The sequence below is a fragment of the Perognathus longimembris genome, chromosome 1 (genome assembly GCF_023159225.1).
Source record: "Perognathus longimembris pacificus isolate PPM17 chromosome 1, ASM2315922v1, whole genome shotgun sequence".
Classification (NCBI taxonomy): domain Eukaryota; kingdom Metazoa; phylum Chordata; class Mammalia; order Rodentia; family Heteromyidae; genus Perognathus; species Perognathus longimembris.
The window spans coordinates 6,749,715-6,774,363 of NC_063161.1; the positions used below are offsets into that span (position 1 = coordinate 6,749,715).

Below are 24,649 nucleotides of genomic sequence, written 5' to 3' on the forward strand. Positions count from 1 at the left end.
CAGGGTAGCAAATGTTCTCTCACTGGTGCCGGGCCCCACGTGGGCCAGGGCTTGGGGGGCCTGCGGGTGCAGACCCCGACGCCCAAGACTGCTGGATGGGCCAGGGTCACCAGCGTGTGGGCAGGGCGGAGGCCTGGTGCGGCCCTGGGGGACGGTCACAGAGAGCACGCCTGTCGGGGAGCACCTCACAAGAGGCCAGCCGTGGTGGGTGGCGCCATGCAGCCCTCTGCCAGGAGGGAGCACTTGCGCGGAGGCCTGGGGGACAGCTCCTCTCCTTTGGGGGGTGGGGGTGTCATTTATGAAGGTGTCCTCCGGGGCCGTGTCGGCCATGAGGGCCTCTCCTGGCGGAGCCTGCCCCTCACAGTGACGCGGGGTCATGAGGACCCACGGGGCATGGCTGGGGGAGCTGGGGGGGGGGCGGATTCGGAAAGGAGGCTGGCAGGTGGAGGCCTCTGTGGAAAGCCGCGGTCCAGCCGGGGGGAGGGAGCGCGGGGCCTCCGAGCAGACAGAGCCCAGCTTTGTTCCTGAGCACACAGCCCTCCGCTTGCCGCAAACGCTTCTCCCTCAGGGCCGAGCTCCATCCCAAAGGGCAGGAAGTGGCGTGCGTGCAATAGCACTTGTGGAACATCCTTCCCCCAACAAAGCCCACTGGCTGCTGAGAGGAGGGGCCCTGCCCGGGTGACCCAGGCCCTGGGGTGGCGCAGGCCTGCGCTTCCCCTCCACGGCCGGGACAGCAGCGCAGGTGCCCCGGAGGCCTGGGTTCAAATCCTACCAACCTGGAGACCTCCCAGGCACGCGGCCTGCAGAAGGAGACACTGAGGATGGCGGAGAATACCATGGCTTCCTTATTGCATCAACAACAAACACGGCTCCATTTCTAGAGTGAGAGCGCTGGGCATTCCCCAGATCACCTGAGACAGTCCCATGGCAGCTGGGCGGGGGGCTGTCATCCGCTCTGCGCCCCCCCCCCCCCCGTACTGCATGGGGCCGGGCTCTTCGGGCCAGTGCGAGCAGGACGGGTCTGGAGCTGGCCTCTGGCTTCGCACACAGCAAGGACAGCACTGTGGCCTGACGGACGGTGGGGAAGGGGACGGGGCAGGGGAGGCAGCGGGCTCCTGCGAGCCACACCCCGCACGGGGGCCACAAGCAAGGAGCGGCCTCTGCCTCCTCTGTGGACCCCAGGAAAGCGGGCTCCGTGAGGGATCTAGCTGGGGACCTGGCTGGCCCGCCCCCTCCCCTGGGCTTTGTGTCGGCCAGGACTCCAAGGACCCGCTTCCCCCACAGACACAGCCCGGTCTCTCCTGTCCCACGCGGCCCGCAGCCCAGAGGGCCAGCTCTGCTCCCCCCCGCCCCCGCAGCTGTCCCCGTCCTGTCCTCGCCACTCGCTGCTGGGGCTCCCAGGGCCTGCAGAAGCAGCGGCTGGGTGGGCCAGCCCGCCCCCTGTGCCCCTGGGGATGCCCAGCCACCGGCATCCTGTTCCACGGGCTCCGGGCCCAGTGCTTCTGCTCCAGTCCTCCGGCCTTCCAGAACATCACCCCGTCCTGCGTTGGCTCAGGCATCGATGGGCACAGGGGCTGCAGGCCCAGAGCCTGGGGGCACACCAGTCAAAGGCGAGGGGGCCCCGCCGCGTCCAGGGGCTGCTCGGGCCTTGAGGAAGCAGTCCGTCTGGCCGGTGGCACTGTGGGCCCACGTGTCACACAGGCGAAAGGAGCCCACGGTGGCCCGCAGAGCAGCCGCCGCTTCGGTGCTTGGACAGCACGGCCCTGGCCGGGGCCGCCCGGGGGGGGGGGGGGGGCTACCAGCCTGCGTGGGGGCCGGGTACACGCAGGCCTCCAAGTCTGTACCCGTCAGTGCCGTGGGCGGAGCCTGGTGCATGAGGTGGGGCGTCCGCCGGCCCCCAGCACAGGCTCGCCCGCCTGGCCTGGCGCCAGGGCCGCCCCCCACGTCCTCCACGCGCCCCACGCATGGGCTGGCTCGGCTGCGCGCCCCGCGCAGGCTACGGCGCCGTGGTCACGCTCTGCTCGCCGTGGTCCACGCTCCAGAGGCGGTAGAACTCCGCGAAGTCCACGTAGGGCTCCACGCGGCCATCCTCCCCCGGCGGGAGCGAGTGGGCCGGCCGCGAGCGGAAGAGGCCCCCGTCGGAGCTGGAGCTGCTGCTCTGCGTGTGCGTGTTGGTGGACTGCAGGGTCAGGGTCGGGCTCTGGCTGCAGGAGGGAAGGGAGTCAGCGGGACAACTGAGGCAGGGCACTTTGGCTTCCAGCCTGGGGACAGAGTCCCGACCTCGAGTGGGCTGCTGGGCCTGCCTAGCAAAGATGGCCGGAGGGGCCAACGGGGCCAGATGTTCTCAGAGACAGCCAGGGGTCAAATGATTCCTTTTCTGCGCTGGTTTTCTGAGACAGGGTCTCGCTATGTTGGCCAGGCGGCCATGGCCTCAGGGGAACTGCGCCAGCCCGAGTGCAGGGGCTGCAGGCGGGTGTCCCCATGCCAAACCTTCACGTGGATTGCAGCATGGGCCACACGTGGCTCTTTAGGCCGACAGAGGCCAATGGAGCCCTCCCTGGGTGTCCGGGCTGAGCAGCCCTGCCCCGTGGCCTTCCTCTGTCAGGGAAAGTCCTGCTGAGGTCCTGAGCCACAGAGCAGCCACTCCAACCTCGCCTCGGACCCCAGGCACGGGCAGGCAAGGCCCCTCTTCCAGAAAGCTTTCTGCCTCTCAGGGTCTGGGTGGAGACCGCCGCTGCCCGCCAGCTCCCGGCACCCGCGGCACCAGCTCAGGCCCAGCCATGTCTCGGCTAGGGAAGGAAAGAGGCCTTGGAGGCCCGGGGAGTCAGGCAGAGGAGGCGCTGGCTGCTCTGCGGCCTGCGGTGGTCAGCTGTGTGGACGCAGCTGATGGCTTCCTGGGGTGGGGTGGGGGGTGAGAGGACAGAGGCTGACCCTGACCCTTCAAGGACTGCTCGGGGACTCCCAGCTGCCCGCAGCCTCTTCCTGCCACAGTGGTAGCAGCAGATCTGGTGGGAAGAAGCAGGCCCTGGGCAGGCAGAGACAAACAGGGCCCTTCTAATTGGCCACATCCTGCCTGCCCCATGCTGCCGGGCTGGGTGTGGGATCTGTTACTCCTGGAGGGCTGGAATGTGGAAACCAGATCCCCCCCATCCCCCTCCCCTGTGGGGGCAGGGGGGGGTGCTGACAATAGACCTGTCCCACAGGTCTACCCAACCCCATCCCCACTTCCCAATTCCCCTCCCCCTAAACTAGACAAACCCTCCCAAGATGAAACCCACATGGGCGCTCGGGAGTGGTGGGAGGAGCGGGCAGGGGCAATGGTGCCAGGCAGAGCCCCGGGTCTGGCCTAGGCCACCCTCCTAGATGGGAGGAAGGAACAAGAGAACCTGTACAGGTGAAGCCCGAGGACGTGGTCTGACACGGCGGATGGCGGACTGTCCCCCCAGCCCTCCTGGCCAGCCCGGGGGACGGGGGGCGGGGGGGGGGCACGGGGGAAACGGCACAGGCAGCTCCGTGGCTTACTTGGTGAGCGTGGGGGTGGCTTCGTCCAGGGTGGAGGCGCTATGGGCCCCGTTGACCATCTGGCCCTGGGACGGCATGACGAGGGACAGGGTGACGCTGGTCTTGCTGGTGCCCTGGGTGCTGGAGTAGGGCACAGACACGGGGTACACACGGCCCCCTGCAGCTGTGGGAGGAAGACAGTGGTGGGGAGGGGGAGGGGATGGGGGGAGGAAATGGGCACAGGGACATTGCTTCTCTGGACTGAGAGGCTCCCTGAGCTCCCAAGTGGCCCGTGGCCCTGGGCCCATGGAGCAGTGCCCTCCCTTCAGCAGGGAAGTGGCGGCCCAGCCCCCCCCCCGCCCCCCCCCAGCTTAATCCACAGAAGTCTGCTCCTCACAGAGGCTGACCCAATAAAAACCCGGCTGCAATAACAACCCGCCAGAGAAACGCCAGCAACCCTGGGGGCTGGGGAGATCAAGCCCAGCCACAAGGTTCAAGTTCTAAGATTTGCTTATTTTAAAAAAGGAAAAGAAACCGTAGCTCTCAGGAACAGTGCCTCTGCCTCCACCATGCCTCCACCAACTCGATTCAAGAATCGAAGAGGGAAAGGGCCAGGTGCCAGTGGCTCACACCTGGAAGCTTAGCTACGCAGGAGGCTGACATCTGAGGGTCGTGGTTCAAAGCCAGCCCAGGCAGGAAAGCCCGTGAGACTCATCTCCAATGAACCACCAGGAAGCCCGAAGTGGCACTGTGGCTCAAGTGGCAGAGTGCTAGCCTTGAGCTGAAGAGTTCAGGAACAGTGATCAGGCCCAGAGTTCAAGCCCCAGACTGACCGAATAAAAAAGCTAGAGGTGGAGCTCTGGCTCAAGTACTAAGAGCCCCATAGCCTTGAGTACAAAGGCTCGGGGAGATTACCCAGGCCTTGAGCTCAAGCTTCAGAACTGGCACAAAAAAAAAATACATGAAAATGGAGAGAGAGAGAGAGGAGAAAGAAGGGAAAGAGGGGAGAGAGAGGAGAGAGAAGGAAGAGAAGAGAAAGAAAGAGAGGAAAGAGGAGAGAGGGGAGAGAGAGACAGAGAGAGAAGAAAGTAAAAATGTATCTTCCAGTTCTCTGTGGCCAGGGTCAGAGCCAGGCCCTGGGGCCTGATCATCCGTCAGCTGTGTGACTTGCGGCCTGTGCTGCGTGGTCAGGTGTCAGATCTTCAAAAGGTGGCAGGGTGGGTGGCAGCATCCTTGTTATACGGACAACATGCAGCACAGACTCCACGTCAGGTCAGAACCGCTCAAAGCCGGGCCTCCTGCTTCACAGATGCCCAGCAGCGAGGCCGCAGCGCCACGGCACACGCACCTGGGGCTGCGGACGCTGTGGGCTGGCTCATTTCTCCCAGTGGGTAGCCGAAGTTCCTCACCAACAAGGTCATGTCCTCGTGTCGTGGGCAGAACTTGGCGCGCTCCCCCCCACTGGCAAAGGTGTCACTGTGGATACGCTTTACCCGGTCCACCACAGCCTGGGCCACTGCGTCCAGAGAGGTCTGCTTGGCAAACTCAGTGTCAATCATCGCGGCGATCTCCTGGGGGGGTGGGACCAAGCATCTGGTGAGAAGTGAGGAATGGCCTGGGAAAGGAGGAGCCCATAATCCTGGGGCCCTGCTGCCTGTTGCCTTAGGGGTCGGTCACTGACCCAGGAAGTCCCTGCCAGCCAACTTTGCAATTGGAGCTTTTTAAGACCTTCAGGGTAATCTGTCTGGAACTTTCCAGTTAGAAACATGGCTTCTATACCTCTAAATGGGTCACTTCCCTGGGTTCTCACAAGAGTTACGTCACGTAATGGACTGCAGGGGTCTGTAGGCTGCTACGGGCCAGGTGAACGGCCAGAGCCAGGCATTCTTCCTCACGCGCACTTACGGAGGGCCACAACCTGCTAGGTATTGTCAGGAACTGGGAATGTGGAGTGAAGACAGTAGCCCTGCTCTCAGAGAAGGCTCCTGACCACCACATTCTCGAACCTAGTAGATGCCACCAAAGAAAGAAGAAAAAGAAGATCTCGGTTCTCTACCAGAGGCTGGCCACAGCCGCTTAGAGGCAGAAGGCGGAGGCGGTGAGGGGAGAGGACCTGGAGCTGGAGCCAGGCTCGGCCCCGCCCACAGCCAGCATGCCGCCTCAGGCAGGACCCGGGGCCCCGCCCCGCCCCGCCCCGCCAGCCACGCCCCCCTCCGTGCTGCAAGGCTGCCAGGACGAATAAGATAAAAACCGTGAGGACACGTAAACATGGAGAATCCTCCCAAACTTTCCTCACAGGTTTTAGCTGAAGAGGCTGAACCGGAGCTGGGCACAGTGGCTCACGTCTGTAATTCCAGCTACTCAGGAGGAAGCCATAGTAAGACTGAGGGAAAATGTCAGCCTGGGCAGAAGGCTAACAAGACCCCACGGGAGAACCAGCTGGGTGTGGCGGCACACGCCTGTCAGGAGGCGGAGGGAGGAGGATTTGGTTCAGAGGCCAGCCTCGGGAAAAGTACAAAACCTTCCTAGCCCCCCCATCCCCACCTCCAGCCCAGGCCTCCTCTGGGTGGCTCCAGAGCAATGGAGATGAGTGGAGTCTCTGCCTCACCCTCTTCCTCTTCCTCAGGCCCGGTGCTGAAATGAGGACAGCTTTGGTCGGGAGCAATGTTTTCAGGGCTCTGAGCTTTTTCCTCCCCCAGCTCAGATCGCTGAGAAGGTGTGCGGCGGCATGTGAGGACAGGAGCTCTGCTCCCCAGTGCAGGGTGGGGCTCACCTGGTTGGCCTGGCCGGGCCCGTGGGCTGCCTCCAGGGCCTTGTAGAGCCCCTCGGACATCAGCACCAGGAAGCCGGTCACCCCATCCAGCGGCTGTGCACCGTGGATTTCTGGCTCAGCGATGATGGGCTTGGACTTTGCGGCACTGTGGGAGAGTGGAGGGAAGGCTTGGTGTGGAAAGGCCACCGGGTGGAGGCTGCCTCTGCTGGGGGGAGAATCTACACCCAGAGTGTACGATAAAACATTGGGTTGGTAGGAGGAAGAGGAAAGAGAAAATCAGAGCAGACCTGAGGGCAGTGCTGAAAGAAAGACGGGCCAAGAGAGCGGCCATGCTCTGGGGTCGGGTGGCCAAGGTCAAATGTCAGGATCCAGCCTGTTTGGTGCCTCCTGTCTATGGAGCCTGGCAGGGCAAGAGAGAAAGCCCGCTCCTCTCTGGAGGTGTGTCTCAGCGGTAAAGTGCCTGCTGAGGAAGCAAGCCAAGCAAACCTAAAGCCCTGAGTTCAAACTCACTACTGTCTATAAAAAAGAAAGCAAGAGAGCCAACTCACAGGTGTCTGCACCAGCTAAGGCTACAACTAGGCCTTGTGTGGAGACACCATGTGCTAATGCGCTGTGCTAAACACCAGAAACCTCCAGCACCTGCACAGGGGCAGGGGGGCATTCCTGACACAACACTCAGAAGACAGAGTGGAGACATCCCGAGGGTTGGGCTGGGTAGTCGAGGCCCGCCAGGGTGGGAATCCCAGGGGCTGCACTCAGGTGCAGGCGTGCGTGTGAGAGGCGTCGCTCAGGCAAGGAGAGGGGTGCAGGACCTCAGCTCAGCCTCAGCGAGCTGCACACAGCCTGCAATGAGGTGGTTAAGGAAGGAAAGTGTGGAGGGCCGACCCCTGGGAGTGGGTACAGGGTATTTCTGTGGGTATTTCAGGAGGCTGCCCCCATCCTCAGCTCCAAGGAAACACGCCCAGAAGCAACCGTGTGCACACGCACATGTGCACACACACACCAGAAACTGGCGGCCTCGGCAGCGTTTCCTGGCTTGCGAGGAGGGAAGACTTGCCATCACTGCCCCGAGTCCAGCCTTGGTCTGTCACCAGGCCCATGACCGGGCAGGCTACCTGATGTCTCCATGCCTCGGTTTCCACTTAGGAACAAAGGCTTAGCATGACTGTCACTGCTGTGAGCAGTAACACCGCGCAAGGCAGTATCCCCGGGGAAGGCGGACCTCATCTCACCTCTGCGCTGCCCCCAGTCGTGGGCAGCAGTGACCAGCAGGCTGATGGCCTGCCCATTCCTATCCACACCAGCTCCTCATGCGACCTCCTCCTTGTCCCGCCAGGCCCTGTGACACTTCTGCCGCCCTGGCTCTGGCCCAGCTCCCTTCCTTCACCTCCTGCCAGCCTAGCACTATAGGACCAACCCCTGGCTTGCTAGCCTAGGCTCCACTGCACCCCTGCCACCCTGAAGGAGGAAAAGTGTCGCCCTGAGCCTCAACAACCCCTTCCCTCTGCAGCCTGAGATCGGCTTCTGCCCCCAGCCCTCTGGGGGCTGCTGGCTGGCCACCCACCTGAGCAGGTCAATGTCAGTGTAGCCATATTTGACCTTGTAATCCCCGATGCGCCTGGTGCTCTCCTGCCCACAGATGACCCCCACCTGCTTGATCTTTCCTGCATCCAAACCTACCAGGGAGAGACAGAACAGGCATTCCTGTAGAACCATCCCTGGTTGATGACAAAGTGAAAAAAACCCAAAGAGACGGAGACGCGCCATGCTAACAAGGATGTAGGAAAGAGAGATCAGTGGAGCGCCACAGGGAGCAGTACCCCAACACCCCTAGTGTCCTCAGAACATCCCCTTCCCCAGGCCTCCCTCCCTCTAGGCACTGTGGCACCCCAGGCAGGCTGAACACAGACCTAAGTTCCTAGCCCTTCCACCCCCCTCCCTGACTACCAAAAGTGAGCCCACGAGGGGTGCAGGGGTCAGTCCTCAGCCCTGCGCGCCCCGCTCACCCAGCTGGGAAAGGCGGAAGAGCTCATCCTCGTTCTCGGTGGTATGGTCCATGTTCAGCTGGGTCACCTGCAGCCCATCCACTGTGGATTTGCACAGAAGTGCCCGGTTTGTACCTGCAGCACAATTTGAGCAGCTAAGTGAAGACTATGCAGGAGGAGGAGGGAGCCCCTGGGAGAGGAGGGGGACTCTGGAGAGAAGGGGGGAAGGCTTCTCACACAGGCTGCAGGAAAGGCCAAGGGTGAACCACCAGTAGGGAAAAGCGGGTGACAGTTACAGGATTGTGTGTGTACTAAGAGACACCTCTTCTTTAGAGATGACATCGCACCACAATGTCTGGGGTTTGCCTCACAAAAATTTGTGGACAACGGGGAACAGATGGAATAGAACCGGCCACAAGCTAATTGTTGGCATTGGATCAGATGTGGCGGGCCACTAAATACTACTCATCTTTAAAAAATTGTTACTATTATTATTATTATTATTATTGCCAGTCTTGGGGCTTGGACTCAGGGCCTGAGCACTGTCCCTGGCTTATTTTGCTCAAGGCTAGCACTCTACCTCTTGAGCCACAGCGCCACTTCCGGCTTTTTATGTTTATGTGGTGCTAAGGAATCAAACCCAGTGCTTCATGCATGCTAGGCAGGCACTCTATCATTTAGTCACATTCCCAGCCCCTTATTTAATTTTTTGTCAGTCGTGGGGCTTGAACTCAGGGCCAGGGCCTTGTCTCTGAGCTCTTCAGCTCAAGGCTAGCACTCTACCATTTAAGCCACCACACCACATCCAGTTTTCTGGTGGTTAATTGGAGATAAGAGCCTCATGGCCTTTTCTGCCTGGGCTGGCTTTGAACTGTGATCTTCAGACCTCAGCCTCCTAAGTAGCTAGGATTATAGGCGTGAGCCACTGGCGCCTGGTATCATCTCTTGTTTTGTTTTAGAAATTGCAGTCTAACAAAGTCCTAAGGAATGGTGGAAGATGGCACGGTGCAGGAGAGGTCTTTGCAGAGTCCCTGCAGCAGGGACCAGCATGCTCTACAGACTTTTCTGCTTCCCAGATGTCCCTTCTTTTCCCATCAGTCAGATGTTCAGTCCCCCAGATCGCCGTTGTCCGTGGAGATGCTGAGTAGGTATTCATACCACAGAACCTCATCTGGAGGCCACTTTAGATGAGGTTATGTGGCTCACCCTAGGCCACAAGCCAGCTAGTGGCAGCGTAAGGCCACAAGCTAAGGTGCCTGCTCCCTGCAGCCCACCCTCTTTCTGCCCGGTGTGGCAGGCGCTGACATGGTGGAAGGAGGACACATGTCCAATGGCTGCAGGACACTCTGCATCTAAGGTTCCATGTATCTGGAGAACAGACTGCCCACAAGGCCTCCAGCCCCTCTGCCCTTCCCTCCCTGGGTCTGGGACAGTGGGCGGCTCACCAACATTGGCCACATAGAGCCTGTTGTTGAGAAGAACTGCCACCACGGCCATGGCGCCTCCCGAAATCTCCCTCTCCAGCACCTTGAGTCTCTCCAGGATCTTCTGGTATTGAGGAGGCAGCTGGTGCTGGGGGACACCCTGCATCCATCCACAGAGAGGTCAGGCAGGCAGGTACCCCAGGACCACCACCACCCCTTCCCTCCCCTAGAGCAGGGACGTGAGGGCCCAGAAGACAGACAGACGGCCATGGCATGGCCAGGATACATGCCTGTTCAGGGAAGCCCACAAGCCCTAACAGGGGCAGCCTGAAGCTGCTGGCCAGTGATGAGGCTGCAGCCTGGGACCAGGGGACCTGGAAAGGCCTAAGCTCCTGCCCATCACTGAAACCCAGGGCTGAGCCTCAGAGGAGAGCTGTCCACCCACAGCAGGCCGCAGGGGCCTCTCAGGACAGACCACACTGGCTCCCACGGGTCCTGCTGCCTTGCACCTGCTGCGTCCATGTTCGGGTGAGTCGCCTTCTGGCAGAGCTACGCCTTGACATTTGGGCCAGGAGCAGGTGGGGGGATTACCTCTGCTAGCTGGGACTGGGGGCCTGGAGCAGGTGGGGGGATCACCTCTGCTAGCTGGGACTGGGGGCCTGGAGCAGGTGGGGGGATCGCCTCTGCTAGCTGGGACTGGGGGCCTGGAGCAGGTGGGGGGATCGCCTCTGCTAGCTGGGACTGGGGGCCTGGAGCAGGTGGGGGGATCGCCTCTGCTAGCTGGGACTGGGGGCCTGGAGCAGGTGGGGGGATCGCCTCTGCTAGCTGGGACTGGGGGCCTGGAGCAGGTGGGGGGATCACCTCTGCTAGCTGGGACTGGGGGCCCGGTTCAGGTGGGGGGATCGCCTCTGCTAGCTGGGACTGGGGGCCCGGTGCAGGTGGGGGGATCGCCTCTGCTAGCTGGGACTGGGGGCCCGGTGCAGGTGGATCGCCTCTGCTAGCTGGGACGGGGGGCCCGGTACAGGTGGGGGGATCGCCTCTGCTAGCTGGGACTGGGGGCCCGGTGCAGGTTGGGGGATCGCCTCTGCTAGCTGGGACTGGGGGCCCGGTGCAGGTTGGGGGATCGCCTCTGCTAGCTGGGACTGGGGGCCCGGTGCAGGTTGGGGGATCGCCTCTGCTAGCTGGGACTGGGGGCCCGGTGCAGGTGGGGGGATCGCCTCTGCTAGCTGGGACTGGGGGCCCGGTGCAGGTGGGGGGATTGCCTCTGGTAGCTGGGACTGGGGGCGTGGAGCAGGTGGGGGGATTACCTCTGGTAGCTGAGACTGGAGACTCGCCTTCTCAGCCAACGCATCATCGATGGACTCCAGGAAGCTCCTCTCCACCACGTCGAAGGCCTGCAGGACATAGACGAGGCAAAGGCTGGCTCAGACACCAGTCCTCTCACACTGAGATGCCCGGGAGGGCACAGCAGGTCACTGTACTCACAGCCCCCACTCATGTGGCCCACACGTATCAGCTCCAGGGCTTCTGCACATCAGGGGCAGGGACACCGCTCAGGCCACATCCAAAGGGACTTAAGAGCCCAGAGCAGAGCCCAGTCTTGGTTGTAGAGTGGCTCTGTCCTACCATGCTCATCTAGAGCAGGGTCATCTGTGGTGAGGCAGTGCCCCAGGCAGGCTTCCACTCAGTACTGGCTCTGGGCAGTGCTAGGTCAATGGAGCACAGTGGTCTTTCCTGAAGGCTCTGTCAAGCCCCGCCGGCCCCTGCTCACCATGATGCCGACAAGTCACTGCACAGAAGCCCAGAGGCCCAAGGGGACAAGAAAAGGCTGGGCCATCCGCATGAGCTTGGAAACGGAGAAGCAGGAGAAAACCCCAACACAACAGCAGGCAGCAAGGCCACAGCCGGGAGGGAAGAGGGGAGGTCCTTCCTGGCCACCTGCAGCAATGCGAGGCTGCACTGACTTGCCCAGAGGATAGGGCTGCTCTGAAGACCCCAGTCTCCGCCAGGCCTCCCTCCCTCCCTCTCCAGCAGGGCCTCCTCCAGAGCCAGACTGCCAACCCTATGGGACTGCTACTCCATGCACGGCCTCCAGCTCTTAGGGATGGATGAGGGCGCTCCTGCTGACTCGGGTGACAAAGCTACCGGAGCTCCTACCTGCAGTAGCACCCGCCGCACGTCGGCCTCGGTGTGCTCAGCGTTCAGCTGGCCCAGCAGGAGCTCTGCCGACAGCCGCTGGGCCACGAAGTTGGTCACTCGGTTGCCATCGTAGCCATTGAAGACACCGTACAGGAAGCAATTGTTCTCGCTCCTGGTAGAGGGAGGGTGTAAGGAGGCCTAAGACCAGGGGCTCAGATAGGGGAGGAAGAAAGGACCTGGGGGAGACTAAAGACAGAGAAGACGTTAGGTACCTTCCTGGGTCCCCCGCTTTGGCTCTTGTTTCAGGGTGGCTATGACCTTCTGCCTCCCCTCCTCCCCGAGGTGTGGAAGGGACTGCAGCAGAGGCCGCCTGCCAAGGGCCACGTGCAGGGCGAAACCCACACCCAGGGATGTCTTGCTTGCAAAACCCCACTGCAGGCCTACCTGAACTTGAGCCAGTTATCCTCCAAAGGGTGGCTTTCGATGCCCTTGCCATCGGAAGAGTAGCTGCGGTTGGAGGCCAAGCCAACGCCGGAGAGGTGGCAAGACGGCAGGTCGTCCGTCCAGCTTGCCTGCTGCTCCTAGGGAGGGACACCAGGGCGCCATGAGGCGCCGCCTTCCTCCCCAGGGAGACCCAGCTCTCCTGAGCCAAAGGGCTCTCCGCCTTTCTGGAGAGCAGCAATTCTTGTACAGAGACATCTGCAGAAGGTTTTCCTGTCTTTATGGTCAGTCTACACACTGGTTCCCAGGACACCCCTCCCACCCCCCCCCAAAAAAAAAACAGTGTTTCACCACATGTGGGTCCCAGGGTGGAGCTGTGTCATGAAGCACAGAAGCAGCAAAGCCCTGGCAGGAAGTTCTTTGCAAGCACGGCTCGCAGAGGTTCTGCACAAGCAAGGCATGCCGGGGCCACCGGGTGTGGTTGCGGTGTGCGGTTCCCACCCGCACACCGCATAAGTAGCTCCCTTCGTGGTTTCAGGAGGATAGTTAGGACAAGGTCTTGAGAAGCTCCACCTTGCCAGCTGGTCCCCATTGCCCCCCCTGCCCCGGGCCTTCCCATCTCCCCTGCCACAACTTCCCAGCAATGCCTGGAGCTTGGCGCGCATCTGGGGTGTCCCACGTGCGGACACTCGTTTCTCCTAGCAAACCCAAGAGGGCCGTGGGCCCGGGGAGCAAAGAGCCATCTCGCCTGGCTGCCTTTGTCTGACTCCCGCTCTCTCTCAAACCAGCGGCCTCACTGACGCATTCCAAACACCTAAGCAGCACATGCTACGCAGGCCAGGGCCCCGAAACACGGACTGAATTTCCTACGTGTGTCCTGAGCACCTGCATTTGCCTCGCCCCGGGCCTGACCGCAGCAAGGCCCGGGGGCTCTGCCTGCTGCTGGGGCAGCACGGGCTCCACTGCACAGCTACAGCACAGTCAATGGTTGGCAGAATCCAAAGCCAATTTCAAGGCCACTAGTTAAAATGGGCACTGAAAGCTTCATTGAAGTCTTAAACGAACACCGCTATTGGGCACAACTTCTTACAAATGACTAGGAATGGTCTTAAAAGAAAAGCATGGGAAAACCACTGTAGCAGGCTTCTGGAAGCAAACATTAAAAAAAAAAACAAAAACGTGGCCACCTTCATTTTGTTTCTTTACACATACAGACAGGGAGTTGCTTTCTGGATTGCATTTCCATTTTATTGCTTCTGTGCTGTATTTATCTATTTTAGCACCCTCCTTCCGAGCACTTCTGTGGGGTGTGGGCGTCAGGTTTATTTTTAAATTAACATGTAGTGGAGGGGAGTGGCCTGGCTGTTAACACACTTGAGATCCGTGTGAGTCCTGCCACACTTGGGATACAGCATGCCCCACCACCCTGCACGGCCCCTTCTGATGTCCCTCTGGAGTCGCCACTGCCCCAGCCCCTGGGGCCTGCTGGCCAGCTCTCTGGGTTGTCTCTCCCAGTCATGCGTGTGACAGTACGTGAAATTCAAGGCAGGTTCTTTCACTCAGGGTTGTGCCCTTGAGATCCGTCCGCACTGCGCCCACACACCATTCGCCGGTCCCTCCTGACGGCACAGCAGGTCTCTGTTCCACCGCACAGACCCTGCGTGGCCCACTTGTCCATTCACCCAGGGAAGAACATTCCAGTTGTTCCGGGGCTTTGGTAATTATTAAGAGAGCTGTGCTAGCCAAGCACTGGTGGCTCACACCCGTAATCACAGCCACCCAGGAGGCTGAGATCTGAGGATGGCAGTTCAAAGCCAACCTGGGTGTGAAAAGTCCATGAGACTCTTACTTCCAATTAACCACCAGAAAAACCGGAAGTGGCACCGTAGAGCGCTAACCTTAAGCTGAAGAGCTCAAGGACAGCACCCAGGCCCAGAGTTCAAGCCCCATGACCGGAAAAAATAAAGTCCTTGAGATTCTTATCTCCAATTAACTAGCAAACAGCTGGATGAAGAGCTGTGGCTCCTCAAATTATAAAGCACTATTCTTGAGCAAAAGAGCTAAGGGATAGTGCTCAGGCACTGAGTTCAAGCCCCAGCACCAGTATACACACACACACACACAAAAAAAGATAGTGGCTTGCAAACACTTTCATGCATGTTTGTGCTGGTACATAACTTTTCAGTGCTCTAGGGAAACCACCTCAGGGAGGGACTGCAAATGGATAATGTCCACTCATGAGAAACTGCCACAATTTTCCAGAGTGGCTAAAACACGAGCATCCCCGCCAGCCACGCAAGGCTGGTGCCTTCCCTACCCAGCAGCGAGTCTGTTTAGGTCTCTAAGAGGCACGTTTCATCACACCATGCCTTCAACTCCCACTTCCCTAGTGGTTCATCACGCTGGATGTCTTCTCGTGCACTTATTTGCACCCCCAGATCCTCTCTGCACAAGAGTCTGTCATGTACTCCCTTTTTAATTGGGATATTTTCTTTTTGGCTTGAACTCAGACCTGGGTGCTGTCTAAGCTTTATTGCTCAAAGCGAATGCTCTGCCGCTTGAGCCACAGCTCTACTTCTAGCTTTTTGCTGGTTAACTGAAGATAAGAGTCTCAAGGACTTCCCCTGTCCAGACTGGCTTTGAACCTCAATCCTAAAATCTCAGCTTCCTGAGCAGCCAGGATTACAGACATAAGTCATTGGTACCTGGTTTGGGATGTTTCCTTAGTGTTATTTCCCCCCTTGGGGTTTGAACTTAGGACCTGTCCTTGAGGTCTTGATCCTCAGATTTCAGCCTTCTGAGTAGTTAAAATTACAGGTGCCATCAGTGGCTGACTAGGTTTTTGGTTGTGATGATGTCCGTTTCACCGATCCTTCCCCTCCATGATTTCTGCTCCTGGAGTCATGATTAAGATTCCCTTACATGGGGCTGAGGATATGGCCTAGTGGCAAGAGTGCCTGCCTCGGATACACGAGGCCCTAGGTTTGATTCCCCAGCACCACATATACAGAAAACGGCCAGAAGCGGCGCTGTGGCTCAAGTGGCAGAGTGCTAGCCTTGAGCGGGAAGAAGCCAGGGATGGTGCTCAGGCCCTGAGTCCAAGGCCCAGGACTGGCAAAAAAAAAAAAAAAAAAAAAAGATTCCCTTACAAGCCAGCTCCAGGTCACAAAGACCTTTTCTTTACTTCTAAAGGGTTTATGGTTTTACATTTATCTCTGGTCCAGTTTGAATTGATTTTGGCCAAAGCTAGGAAGTCTAAGTACTTTGTTCCTGAATGTGGCTGTCGATTGTGTGAACACCATCTGGTGAGATTACCCTTTTCCTATCAGATTGCTGTTGAATCTTTGGTAAAAATTAACCAGCCTTGTTATAGAGGATATTTCTGGACTCTGTTCTGTCTGGCTGTCTCCCCACCAATATTACATTTTATACTTTAGTTTTATTACTGTGGCTTTATAGTAAGTCTTAAAATCAATAGTGTGATTCCTCCAACTTTATTCTTTTCCAAAATTATTTTGGCTATTCTAGTTGCTTTGATTTTCTGTATGGATTAGAATCAGTCTTTCTGTATCTACAAAAAGAAAAGGAGAGGAAAAAGTCATGTTGGGAGCTGGGTGTGGTGGGGCATACCTCTAATATCAATATTGGGGAGGCTGAGGCAGAAGGATAGCAAGTTTGAATCTAGCCTGGGCTACACAGTACAACTGTCTCAAAAAAGAAAAAGTAAGTAAGAAAAGGCTAAGCATTGGTGATTCATGCCTATTATTTATTTATTTGTGTGTGTGTGTGTGTGCGCGCGCGCTGAGACTTGAACTCAAGGCCTGGCACTGTTCCTTAGCTTTTTCACTCAAGGCTAGTGCTCTACCACTTGAGTCACATCTCCAATTTCAGCTTTTTTTGCTGGGTAGAAATAAGAATCTCAGGGACTTTTCCTGCTTGGGCAGGCTTAAAATGGTGATCCTGAGATCATAGCCTCCTGAATAACTAAGATTACAAGAATGAGCCACCAGGGTCCTGGGAATGTGGCTTAGTGGTAGAGTGCTTGCCGAGCATGCATGAAGCCCTGGGTTCGATTCCTCAGCACCACATAAACATAAAAAGCCAGAAGTGGTCCTGTGGGTCAAGTGGTAAAGTGCTAGCCTTGAGCAAAAGCAGCTCAGGGGCAGTGCCCAAGCCCTAAGTTCAAGCACTGGCACTGGCCAAAGGAAAAAAAAAAAAAGAATGAGCCACTGGAGCCAGCTCAAATTCATTCATTCTGTCTGTCTCTCTTTCTCTTTTGGCCAGTTGTGGAGCTTGAACTCAGGGCCTGAGGGCTGTCCGTGAGTTCTTTTGCTCAAAGCTATCATTCTACCACTTTGAGCCATAGCACCACTTCTGGTTTTCTGGTGGTTAATTGGAGATAAGAGTCTCATAAGCTGGGTGCTGATGGCTCACACCTGTTTTCCTAGCTATAGAAGTCTGAGACCTGAGGATCATGGTTCAAAGCCAGTCCATGCAGAAAAAGCAGAGACGTATCTCCAATTAACCACTCAAAAACTGGAAGCAGAGCTATTGCTTAAAGTGGCAGAGCGCTAGCTTTGAGCTTAAGAGCTCAGGGACAGTGCCCAGGCCTTGAGTTCAAACCCCATGAGTAGCTAGGATACAGGAGTGAGCTCTAGCACCTAACTCTAATGCTTTCTTATTTCGTTCTTTCCTTCCTTCCTTCTTTTTTTTTTTTTTTTTTTTTTTTTTTTTTGCCTAGGGCTTGGACTCTGGGCCTGAGAACTGTCCCTGGCTTCCTTTTGCTCAAGGCTAGCACTCTACCACTTGAGCCACAGTGCCACTCTCTAGCCTTTTCTGTTTATGTGGTGCTGAGGAATTGAACCCAGGGCTTCATGCATGGTAGGCAAGCAATCTACCACTAAGCCACATTCCCAGCCCTCCAATACTTTTTAAATTTAATTTTATTGTCAAGGTGCCGTACTGAGGGGTTACAGTTACATGTATAAGGTAGTGAGTACATTTCTTGTCAAACTTGCTACCCCTCCCTCATTTTCTCCTATTTTCCCTCCCCCCACCTCCTCCAATACTTACTTTTAAATATTTATTTTCAAATGTATACTTTAGTGAGTTCCAATTTCAGTATCTTACTCAGCGTGACTGACGCACAAGGGAAGAAACATTTCTCTCAGGAACACAACAAAGCTGCCTATTCTCTCCATTATTTAATATTATGGAGGTATGAGCACAGACAAGACAGAAGAGGGAAAAAAGAGGCTAGCAAATGGGAAAAAAAGGTAAAGCACAGTATACCTGGAAACCCTAGAGAATTCATGATAAAATTAACTCAAACAATAAAAGACATCAAGTAGCCGGACATGGTGACACGTCTATAATCCCAGCACTCAGGAGGCTGGGTCAGGAAGAGTAGAGGGTTTTTTTGGTTGTGTGTATGTATACTGGTTGTGGGGCTTGAACTCAGTACCTGGGTGCTGTCTCGGAGTCTTTTTTGCTCAAGGCTAGCACTCTACCATGTGAATCACAGCTCCATTTCTGGCTTTTCTGGTGCTTAATCGGAGATAGTCTTACAGACTTCCCTGCCAGTACTGACTTTAAACCAAGATCCTCAGATCTCAGCCTCCTGAGTAGTTAAGATTACAGGAGTGAGTCACTGGCACCAGTTTCAGCTACAGAACAAATTCCAGCCAGCCTGGGCTACATTACATAGGGAGACCCTATCGCAAACCAACCAACCAACACACAAAAAGAAAAGCAATCAGGTGGCAAGTCAGAATAACAAAACATGGAAACCAGAAGCCCTCATAAGTAAAAGAAGGGCAGCTAGCCTCCGTGGGAACATTCCTACTTGCTACCAACTAAAACAGCCAGCTTTTCTCCCTATGGGGTCTGGCATGCCAGTGTCCTGAACCTCACTCCTCCGGAAGTTCTGGAAACCTAAGGCCAGATTAGATCTTAATGCTTTCATCTCAGCCCTCCAGACTGTTGACACAGCTTTGAGTCTCGCCCTTTGACAGATGAACTATCTCACCCAGCTGTCTACGCTGTACAGACAAAGCCTTCTGCACAGCATTCCAAATGACTTCTAAAACTGTGCCCAGAACAAAAGGTGCAGGAACCTAACCCACTTCTGGCAGGAGAGGGACACACCAAACAGAGGAGGCAAGTAGCAGCTTCACCAAACTCTGCCTTTCTTGAAAACCCATCTATTCTAGGGACCTGGGAGAAAGGTCGCATCAGCAAGTGCGAGCAAGGGCAGAGGTGGAGGGCCAGGCGGTTTGGGTGACTAGCAGATCCATACTGAAAGACTTCTGACCAGGCACACGTAGCTGACGAATGCTCCCTGCTAAGCCCCGGCCTGCTGGCTTATAGTGGCACCCTGTAAGGAGTAAGCTCCCACCCAGCATGGCTTGGAACAAGACATAAATAGAAGAAAGAAAACCAGATAAAAGAAAAAGACTTAGCCAAAGAGCATATATTTGAAAGCATGCACGGGAAAGCAAGACCTTTCTTTTTCTGTCTTTCTCTGTCCCCTTACCCCTGAAGTCCCTGCTCGAATCTAGCTGGTACCCGAGGCCGGTTTCCCAAACCTCAGTCAGCCATGCAGTCTTTGATAAGTTGCCCACTTCCAGTTTATCTCTAAATTGCCAATTTTTCCCTCAAATTACTTCATTGCCAATATAAACCTTTCCAATCATCTAAGTGGAAAACCAGTATGACTTGCCATGTCTAAAAGATCAAAACAAGGTTACTCTATCCTAGCTGAAGCTACTGCCTGCCACAGCCCGGGCTGGAGCCCTCTTCTGTTTTGATTAGCAAACATCATGCGAGTGTTGAAAGCACAGGGGATCCAAACAAGTCTTTGTCTTCATACCATGAGCAGTCTGAAGGGAAAAGAAGGTGGGGGGCTTCATGCAGTCATGGTCAGTCAGTTTACTTTGCTGCTCCTGACCATGAGGGGTCAGCACACGGAGCCGCAGACTCTGAGGGAACACTAATCAAGTCCCAGAACCCCTTCCTTGAGAACTCTGAGGGGCTGGACAATAATACAGGCACCCCATCCTCGGGCTGTTAACATGCAGCCTTCTCCCACCACCATGCCATAGTATTGCTCACTGGCTTAAAGAGCTGTTATTTCCCACAATTTACTATAATTGGAGGTGACATTACGAGCTAATGAGCAGTGCATCTGTTTCTTACTGTGTCCTTACTATCATGCTGTCTTCTATCCTCCTGTAACACATGGGTTTCAAGTGGTGCGGTGGTGTTCAGTGGCGGGCCCTGCCTAGAATGTGGCCCCCATGGCACCTCTGACAGATTCGGGGACAAGTGGCCGGACGGCCAGCCTCAGGCCTCCCTGACTTCACCTCACAGGCCTGTGGCTGGCGAGCTCCGAGAGAGGTCTCCCACTCTCCATCTCCGCTAGGGATCAGACACACCGAGCGTCCGCAGCGGCGCCTCTCCACAGTCTGCCAAGTCTCCTCCTTCCTCCACATTTCTGAACAATTTTTGGAAAGGTCACGGATCTGCGAGTCACACACACCGCCCACCCCTCCGCCCCGGTGCTCACTGATGCATACTCTCTCCCACATCCCCAAATGCCAGGCTCATGAGCTCAGGGGGCACGAGCCTTTGAGAAGCTGAGAAGGGGGTGTCTCACACTTGGCACCCTCGGTGTAGAGCCCTCCCCTCCACGCAAACCCACGCACACACATGCAGACACAGGGACCATGACTCTTCTCCAATTCAAAGAATCGCTTACAAAACCCAACAGAAATGAAGAAGGCTGCTGCCGCCAAGGGCCTGCCTTCAGCTTGGTTTGGTGAAGGGCTTTCCAACAGTCCTATTCTGGTAGGCAAAGCTTCCACAGCGATCCCATTGTGCGTGGTCCCCAGGGGCTTTGCAACCCCTCGGGCCCATTCATTGACACGGAGGCTCAGCCTGGGTCACAGCAAAAGAGGTCATAAATGGAGCCACATGGACTCATCTCAAAACCCCGGGTGGCACAAGTAGACAAAGGCCGGTTCAGGCTCACAGCTTGAATATCACATTATGGTATGAAAAGGCTGAGTGTTTTTGTAGTGAAAGAAATGGCATACCTTGGAGACCAAAAGGAAACTCTGACCGGGTGGATAATGGGAAGATGGCTCAGCGTGGGGCTGCAGTTTCTTCTCTAAAATGCCTCCTGCCATCTCCAAGCTACTGGGTGACCCATTTTGGGGGCCAGCACACTCCTGGTCCCCACCGTGCCCCCAAGTTTCCACCACAGGCTCTCCATGCTGACATCACAAAGTCCCCACCACTGGTATAAATCACTCTGGCCTGGGGTGTCCCCACTAGTGGTATAAATCACTGTTTTTACATCTTATCAGGTTCATATTTATCTCAATGTACACTGTAGAGAAAAACATAGCTAACACCTGTGGTTTCCTAAGGAAAATTATTCAGGATATGCCTAACCTTAAAAATACTAATTTCAAGCCAGGCACTGGTGTCTCACGCCTGTAATCCTAGCTACTCAGGGGGCTGAGATTGGAGGACCCTGGTTTGAAGCCAGTAGAGGCAGAAAAGTCTGTGAGACTCTTATCTCTAATTAATTACAGAAAAAGTCAATGCTATGGCTCAAGTGGCAGTGTTAGTCTTGAGCAAAAGGAGCTCAGGGACAGTGTCCAGGAGCAGAGTTCAAGCCCCAAGACTGGCAAATATATAATAATAATAATATTAGTTTAAGTAGCTTTTCTCTTTCTCTTTTTTTTTTTTTTGTCATGGGGCTTGAACTCAGCTCTACTTCCAGTTTTCTGGTGGTTAACTGGATATAAGAGTATCAAACTCCAGGTAGGGCCTCCTTGCATGCAAGAAACTCCTCTTTCAGGGCCACTCACTGTAAATGACATCACTGGTGTTCCCAGCTTCGAGACACTTGGCATTCCTCTGCCACAGACCCCATATCCAACTCCAGCAAATCAGACCAGCTCTGCCTCCAAATACAGCTGGACCCTCCTACTTCCCAGCACCCTCCTCTCTCCCCCGGGCCAAGCCACTGTCCTGTATTCACACCTAATGACTCTAATAGCCACTTAGCAGGTCCAGGCTTCCACTTTTTTTTTTTTTTTTTTTTTGCCAGTCCTAGGGCTTGAACTGAGGGCCTGGGATCTGTCCCTGAGCCTCTTGTGCTCAAGACCAGAGCTCTACTACTTGAGCCACAGCGTCACTTCCAGTTTTTTCTGTTTATGTGGTACTGAGGAATGGAACCCAGGGCTTCATGCATGCTAGGCAAGCACTCTACCACTAAGCCACATTCCCAGCCCCAGGGTTCTACACTTTCTCTAGTCACAAAGCAGATCGCCTATGCTCTGGGCTCAAAGCATCAAAAAGCTTTGCAAAACACAAAGGTTATTGCCAGCATCTACCAAGCCAACTCAGTCCCTTGGGTTGTGGCCACTACCCGCCCCAAAGTGTTCGCCACCATGCTCTGCTACCCAGAAAAGGGTAAGCCTTTAATGTGGAGCCATAACCTCATTGAAAGCCACACTTCTGTGTGTGGCACACACTGCTTTATCAGAGGGAAATGGCTGGTAGTTCAAAAGCTCTTTCCTTCAAACGATCTTTTAAGGTACCACACTGCCTGGAAAGGGAAATTCTTCGGGATGATGATCCACCCTGCCAAGTAGCTCTTGAACTCCTGAGTAATCCCAGCCCTTCCTTCCGTGAAAGCCGCTCTGCCTGGATCATTGTGCTAGTGATACAGACATGAAACCCCAATCCTCAGCAGACACCATATCCTCCTAGGATATTCCTCTTCTACACTGCCTGGTAAAGCTGACATCCTTAAAAGAATTGTGCAGTTCTCTGCTGCCTGCCCAGGGCTCCTGATGGAGGCCCACACTGACCTGAGAGTGCCTCTCACACTATGTCAGTGGCATAGGCTCCTTCTCCCAAGCTGGGCTGTACACAGTGGGGGTGGGCACCCTGTCTCATTCATCCATGCACTCCCAAGCTGAGAAGCTAGAGTAGCAGGCCTCCACAGCCATCTGCCGAACACAGGCATCTGAGCAGAGTCAGGATAGCAGTCAGGTCACAAGCCATGCACCCTGCCTAGGCTAGACACCGGACACCCTGCCAGCAGGGATGACCTGGTCAGTCTGATAGGGTGTGAGTGGGATTGAGTGGCTGTACAGGCATCTTCTGGAAATCCCCTACCTTGCACCAAGACACTATGTGTCTATAATCTTTAAGTCTATCATCACCCCAATCGGGGCTAGGCAAGCTTGTTTTCTATCTAATTGGTCTCCTGGGCTCTATCATATCTTGGTGGGGGGTGGGGGGACAGTTGGCAGGTACCTTGCTCTGCATACCCCAGGTGACCACCCTCTCCACAGTCAGCTAACTCAACACGTACCATTTACCACTTCTTCCCATCACCCTTTCTCTCAACACCAGTCAAGCTAGTGATTCCGGGATACTTTCTACAATGGGAACATTCATGCCAGGGCCTTGCCCTTTCAGACCTTACAAAGCAGAAGGTCAGATCTTTCAGCTCCCAGAGTCGACACAATGCGTGCCTTAACCTGGGTGTTGATGGCTAATGTTTGTAATCCTAGCGATTCAGGAGGCTGAGATCTGAGGATCACAGTTCAAAGCCAGCCCAGGCAGACAAATCAGAAAAACTTTGATCACCAATTAACCAGCAAAAGGAAAGAGTGGAGGTATGGCTCAAGTGGTAGAGTAGTACAATCTGTAATACCAGTACCAGCGTGTGCGCACACGCACAAACACATCTTCTTTAGCACACTGAAGTGCAGGCTAACCTAATCCTCCCTATTCCGATACCTCAAGACGCTCAAGGGCAGGAGGGCCAATGATCTCAGAAGACACAGGGGTTAAAAAAAAACAAAACAGAATCGGGCTGGGAATATGGCCTAGTGGCAAGAGTGCTCCCCTTGTATACATGAAGCCCTGGGTTCCATTCCTCAGCACCACATATATAGAAAAAGCCAGAAGTGGGGCTGTGGCTCAAGTGGCAGAGTGCTAGCCTTGAGCAAAAAAGAAGCCAGGGACAGTGCTCAGGTCCTGAGTCCAAGCCCCAGGACTGGCAAAAACAAAAACAGAATTAAAGCTGGGTGCTGGTGGCCCACGTCTATAATCCTAGCTACTCCCAAGAGGCTGAGATCTGAGGATCACAGTTCGAAGCCAGTCTGGACGGGAAATTCCATGAGGCTCTTATCTCCATTAAAACTACCAACACAGCTGGAAGTGGTGCTATGTAGTTTAAGCTAGCCCTATGGCACAAAAGCTAAGGGGCAGCCTCCAGTCCCCAGGGTTCAAGCCCCAGGACTGGAAAAGAAACAAACACCAGAACCAAACCCAGGCAGGGAAGACGGGAGCAGCCTCAACCCAGAGACCTGGGCTTCCCAGGGTCACCTTGGGGGAAGCCACTGAGACCAAGGGAGGCAGAGCGAAGCCGAAACCCACACCGAGGTCCCGGCCATCTCGCTGTCAATCCTTCGCATCAGCCCTGACAGCCAAAGGAGAGTTCTGGAATCCAACCGCCTGACTTTAATCCTGCCTCGGCCATTCACCAGCGGAGTGAGTGGCCAGGGTGAGACGGCCCGCTGTGCCTCAGTTTCCTCCTCTAGGAAAGGAGTGAGTACGGTAGCATGCCCCGCGGCTGGCCGGCGTGAGGAGACCCGCGGGGTGGCCGCCACACGGCACGCCTCGCACGCGCGTGGGCTGCTCACCCAGCTCCGCGCGCGCCCCGGCGGGCTGGGCGGCCGCGCTGGCTTCCGGCTCGCGGACGCCCCCACCCAAGCCGGGCCCAGGCGCCTCGAGGGCTGCCGGGCGGCGGCGCGCATGCGCGGGGCCCGGCGCGGCCCCGCACCGCTCCGCGCGCTGCCCACGCCCCGGCCTGGGAGGCGAGGAGCGGGCGGAGGTCACGCTCCACCACCCGACAGAACCCCGGGACTCCCGACCCCCACGCCCGGGGAGCCAGTCAATCTCCTCACACTCTGCAGCAGGCTCCTCCTCTGCGCCGCCATCTTGGGCAACCCCCGCGGTGCTCCCGCCTCCCAGCGGAGCAACGAGAAGGACGGCTAGAGCGGCTGAGAGCGCCTTGGAGGACCTAAGTTCCGGGGAGCATGCGCACAGTGCCACCTTGGAGCCGGCGGGGGGAGGGGGGAGTCCGGCGGAGGGAGCATGCGCACAGCGCCACCCTGGCGCGGAGGCAGGAGGGAGCATGCGCGCTCTGCAGGGCCTGGGGAGAGCGGGTTATTCACTGTGGCTGCCTCTGCGGCAGGTGGCCCAGCAAGCAAAGCAAGCCTTTAGAAAGCTATTAGCAGGGCGCTGGTGGCCCACTTAATCCTCACTGCTCAGGAGGCTGAGACCTGAGGATG

At 56.3% G+C, this 24,649-nt stretch overlaps 1 protein-coding gene across 1 annotated transcript; it reads right to left on the bottom strand.

The window, feature by feature from the left end:
* Positions 1 to 791: 791 nt before the first annotated feature.
* Positions 792 to 24,322, bottom strand: Tab1 (TGF-beta activated kinase 1 (MAP3K7) binding protein 1). Its single transcript, XM_048355140.1, has 11 exons — positions 24,263 to 24,322; positions 12,267 to 12,403; positions 11,841 to 11,994; positions 10,991 to 11,077; positions 9,705 to 9,843; positions 8,281 to 8,394; positions 7,839 to 7,950; positions 6,275 to 6,419; positions 4,850 to 5,072; positions 3,523 to 3,685; positions 792 to 2,204 (listed from the first exon to the last, which is right to left on the bottom strand). The coding sequence occupies exons 1-11, from the start codon at positions 24,293 to 24,295 to the stop codon at positions 1,997 to 1,999; spliced, it is 1,515 nt and encodes a 504-aa protein (XP_048211097.1). The 5' UTR covers positions 24,296 to 24,322; the 3' UTR covers positions 792 to 1,996.
* Between the last annotated feature and the right edge of the window lie 327 nt (positions 24,323 to 24,649).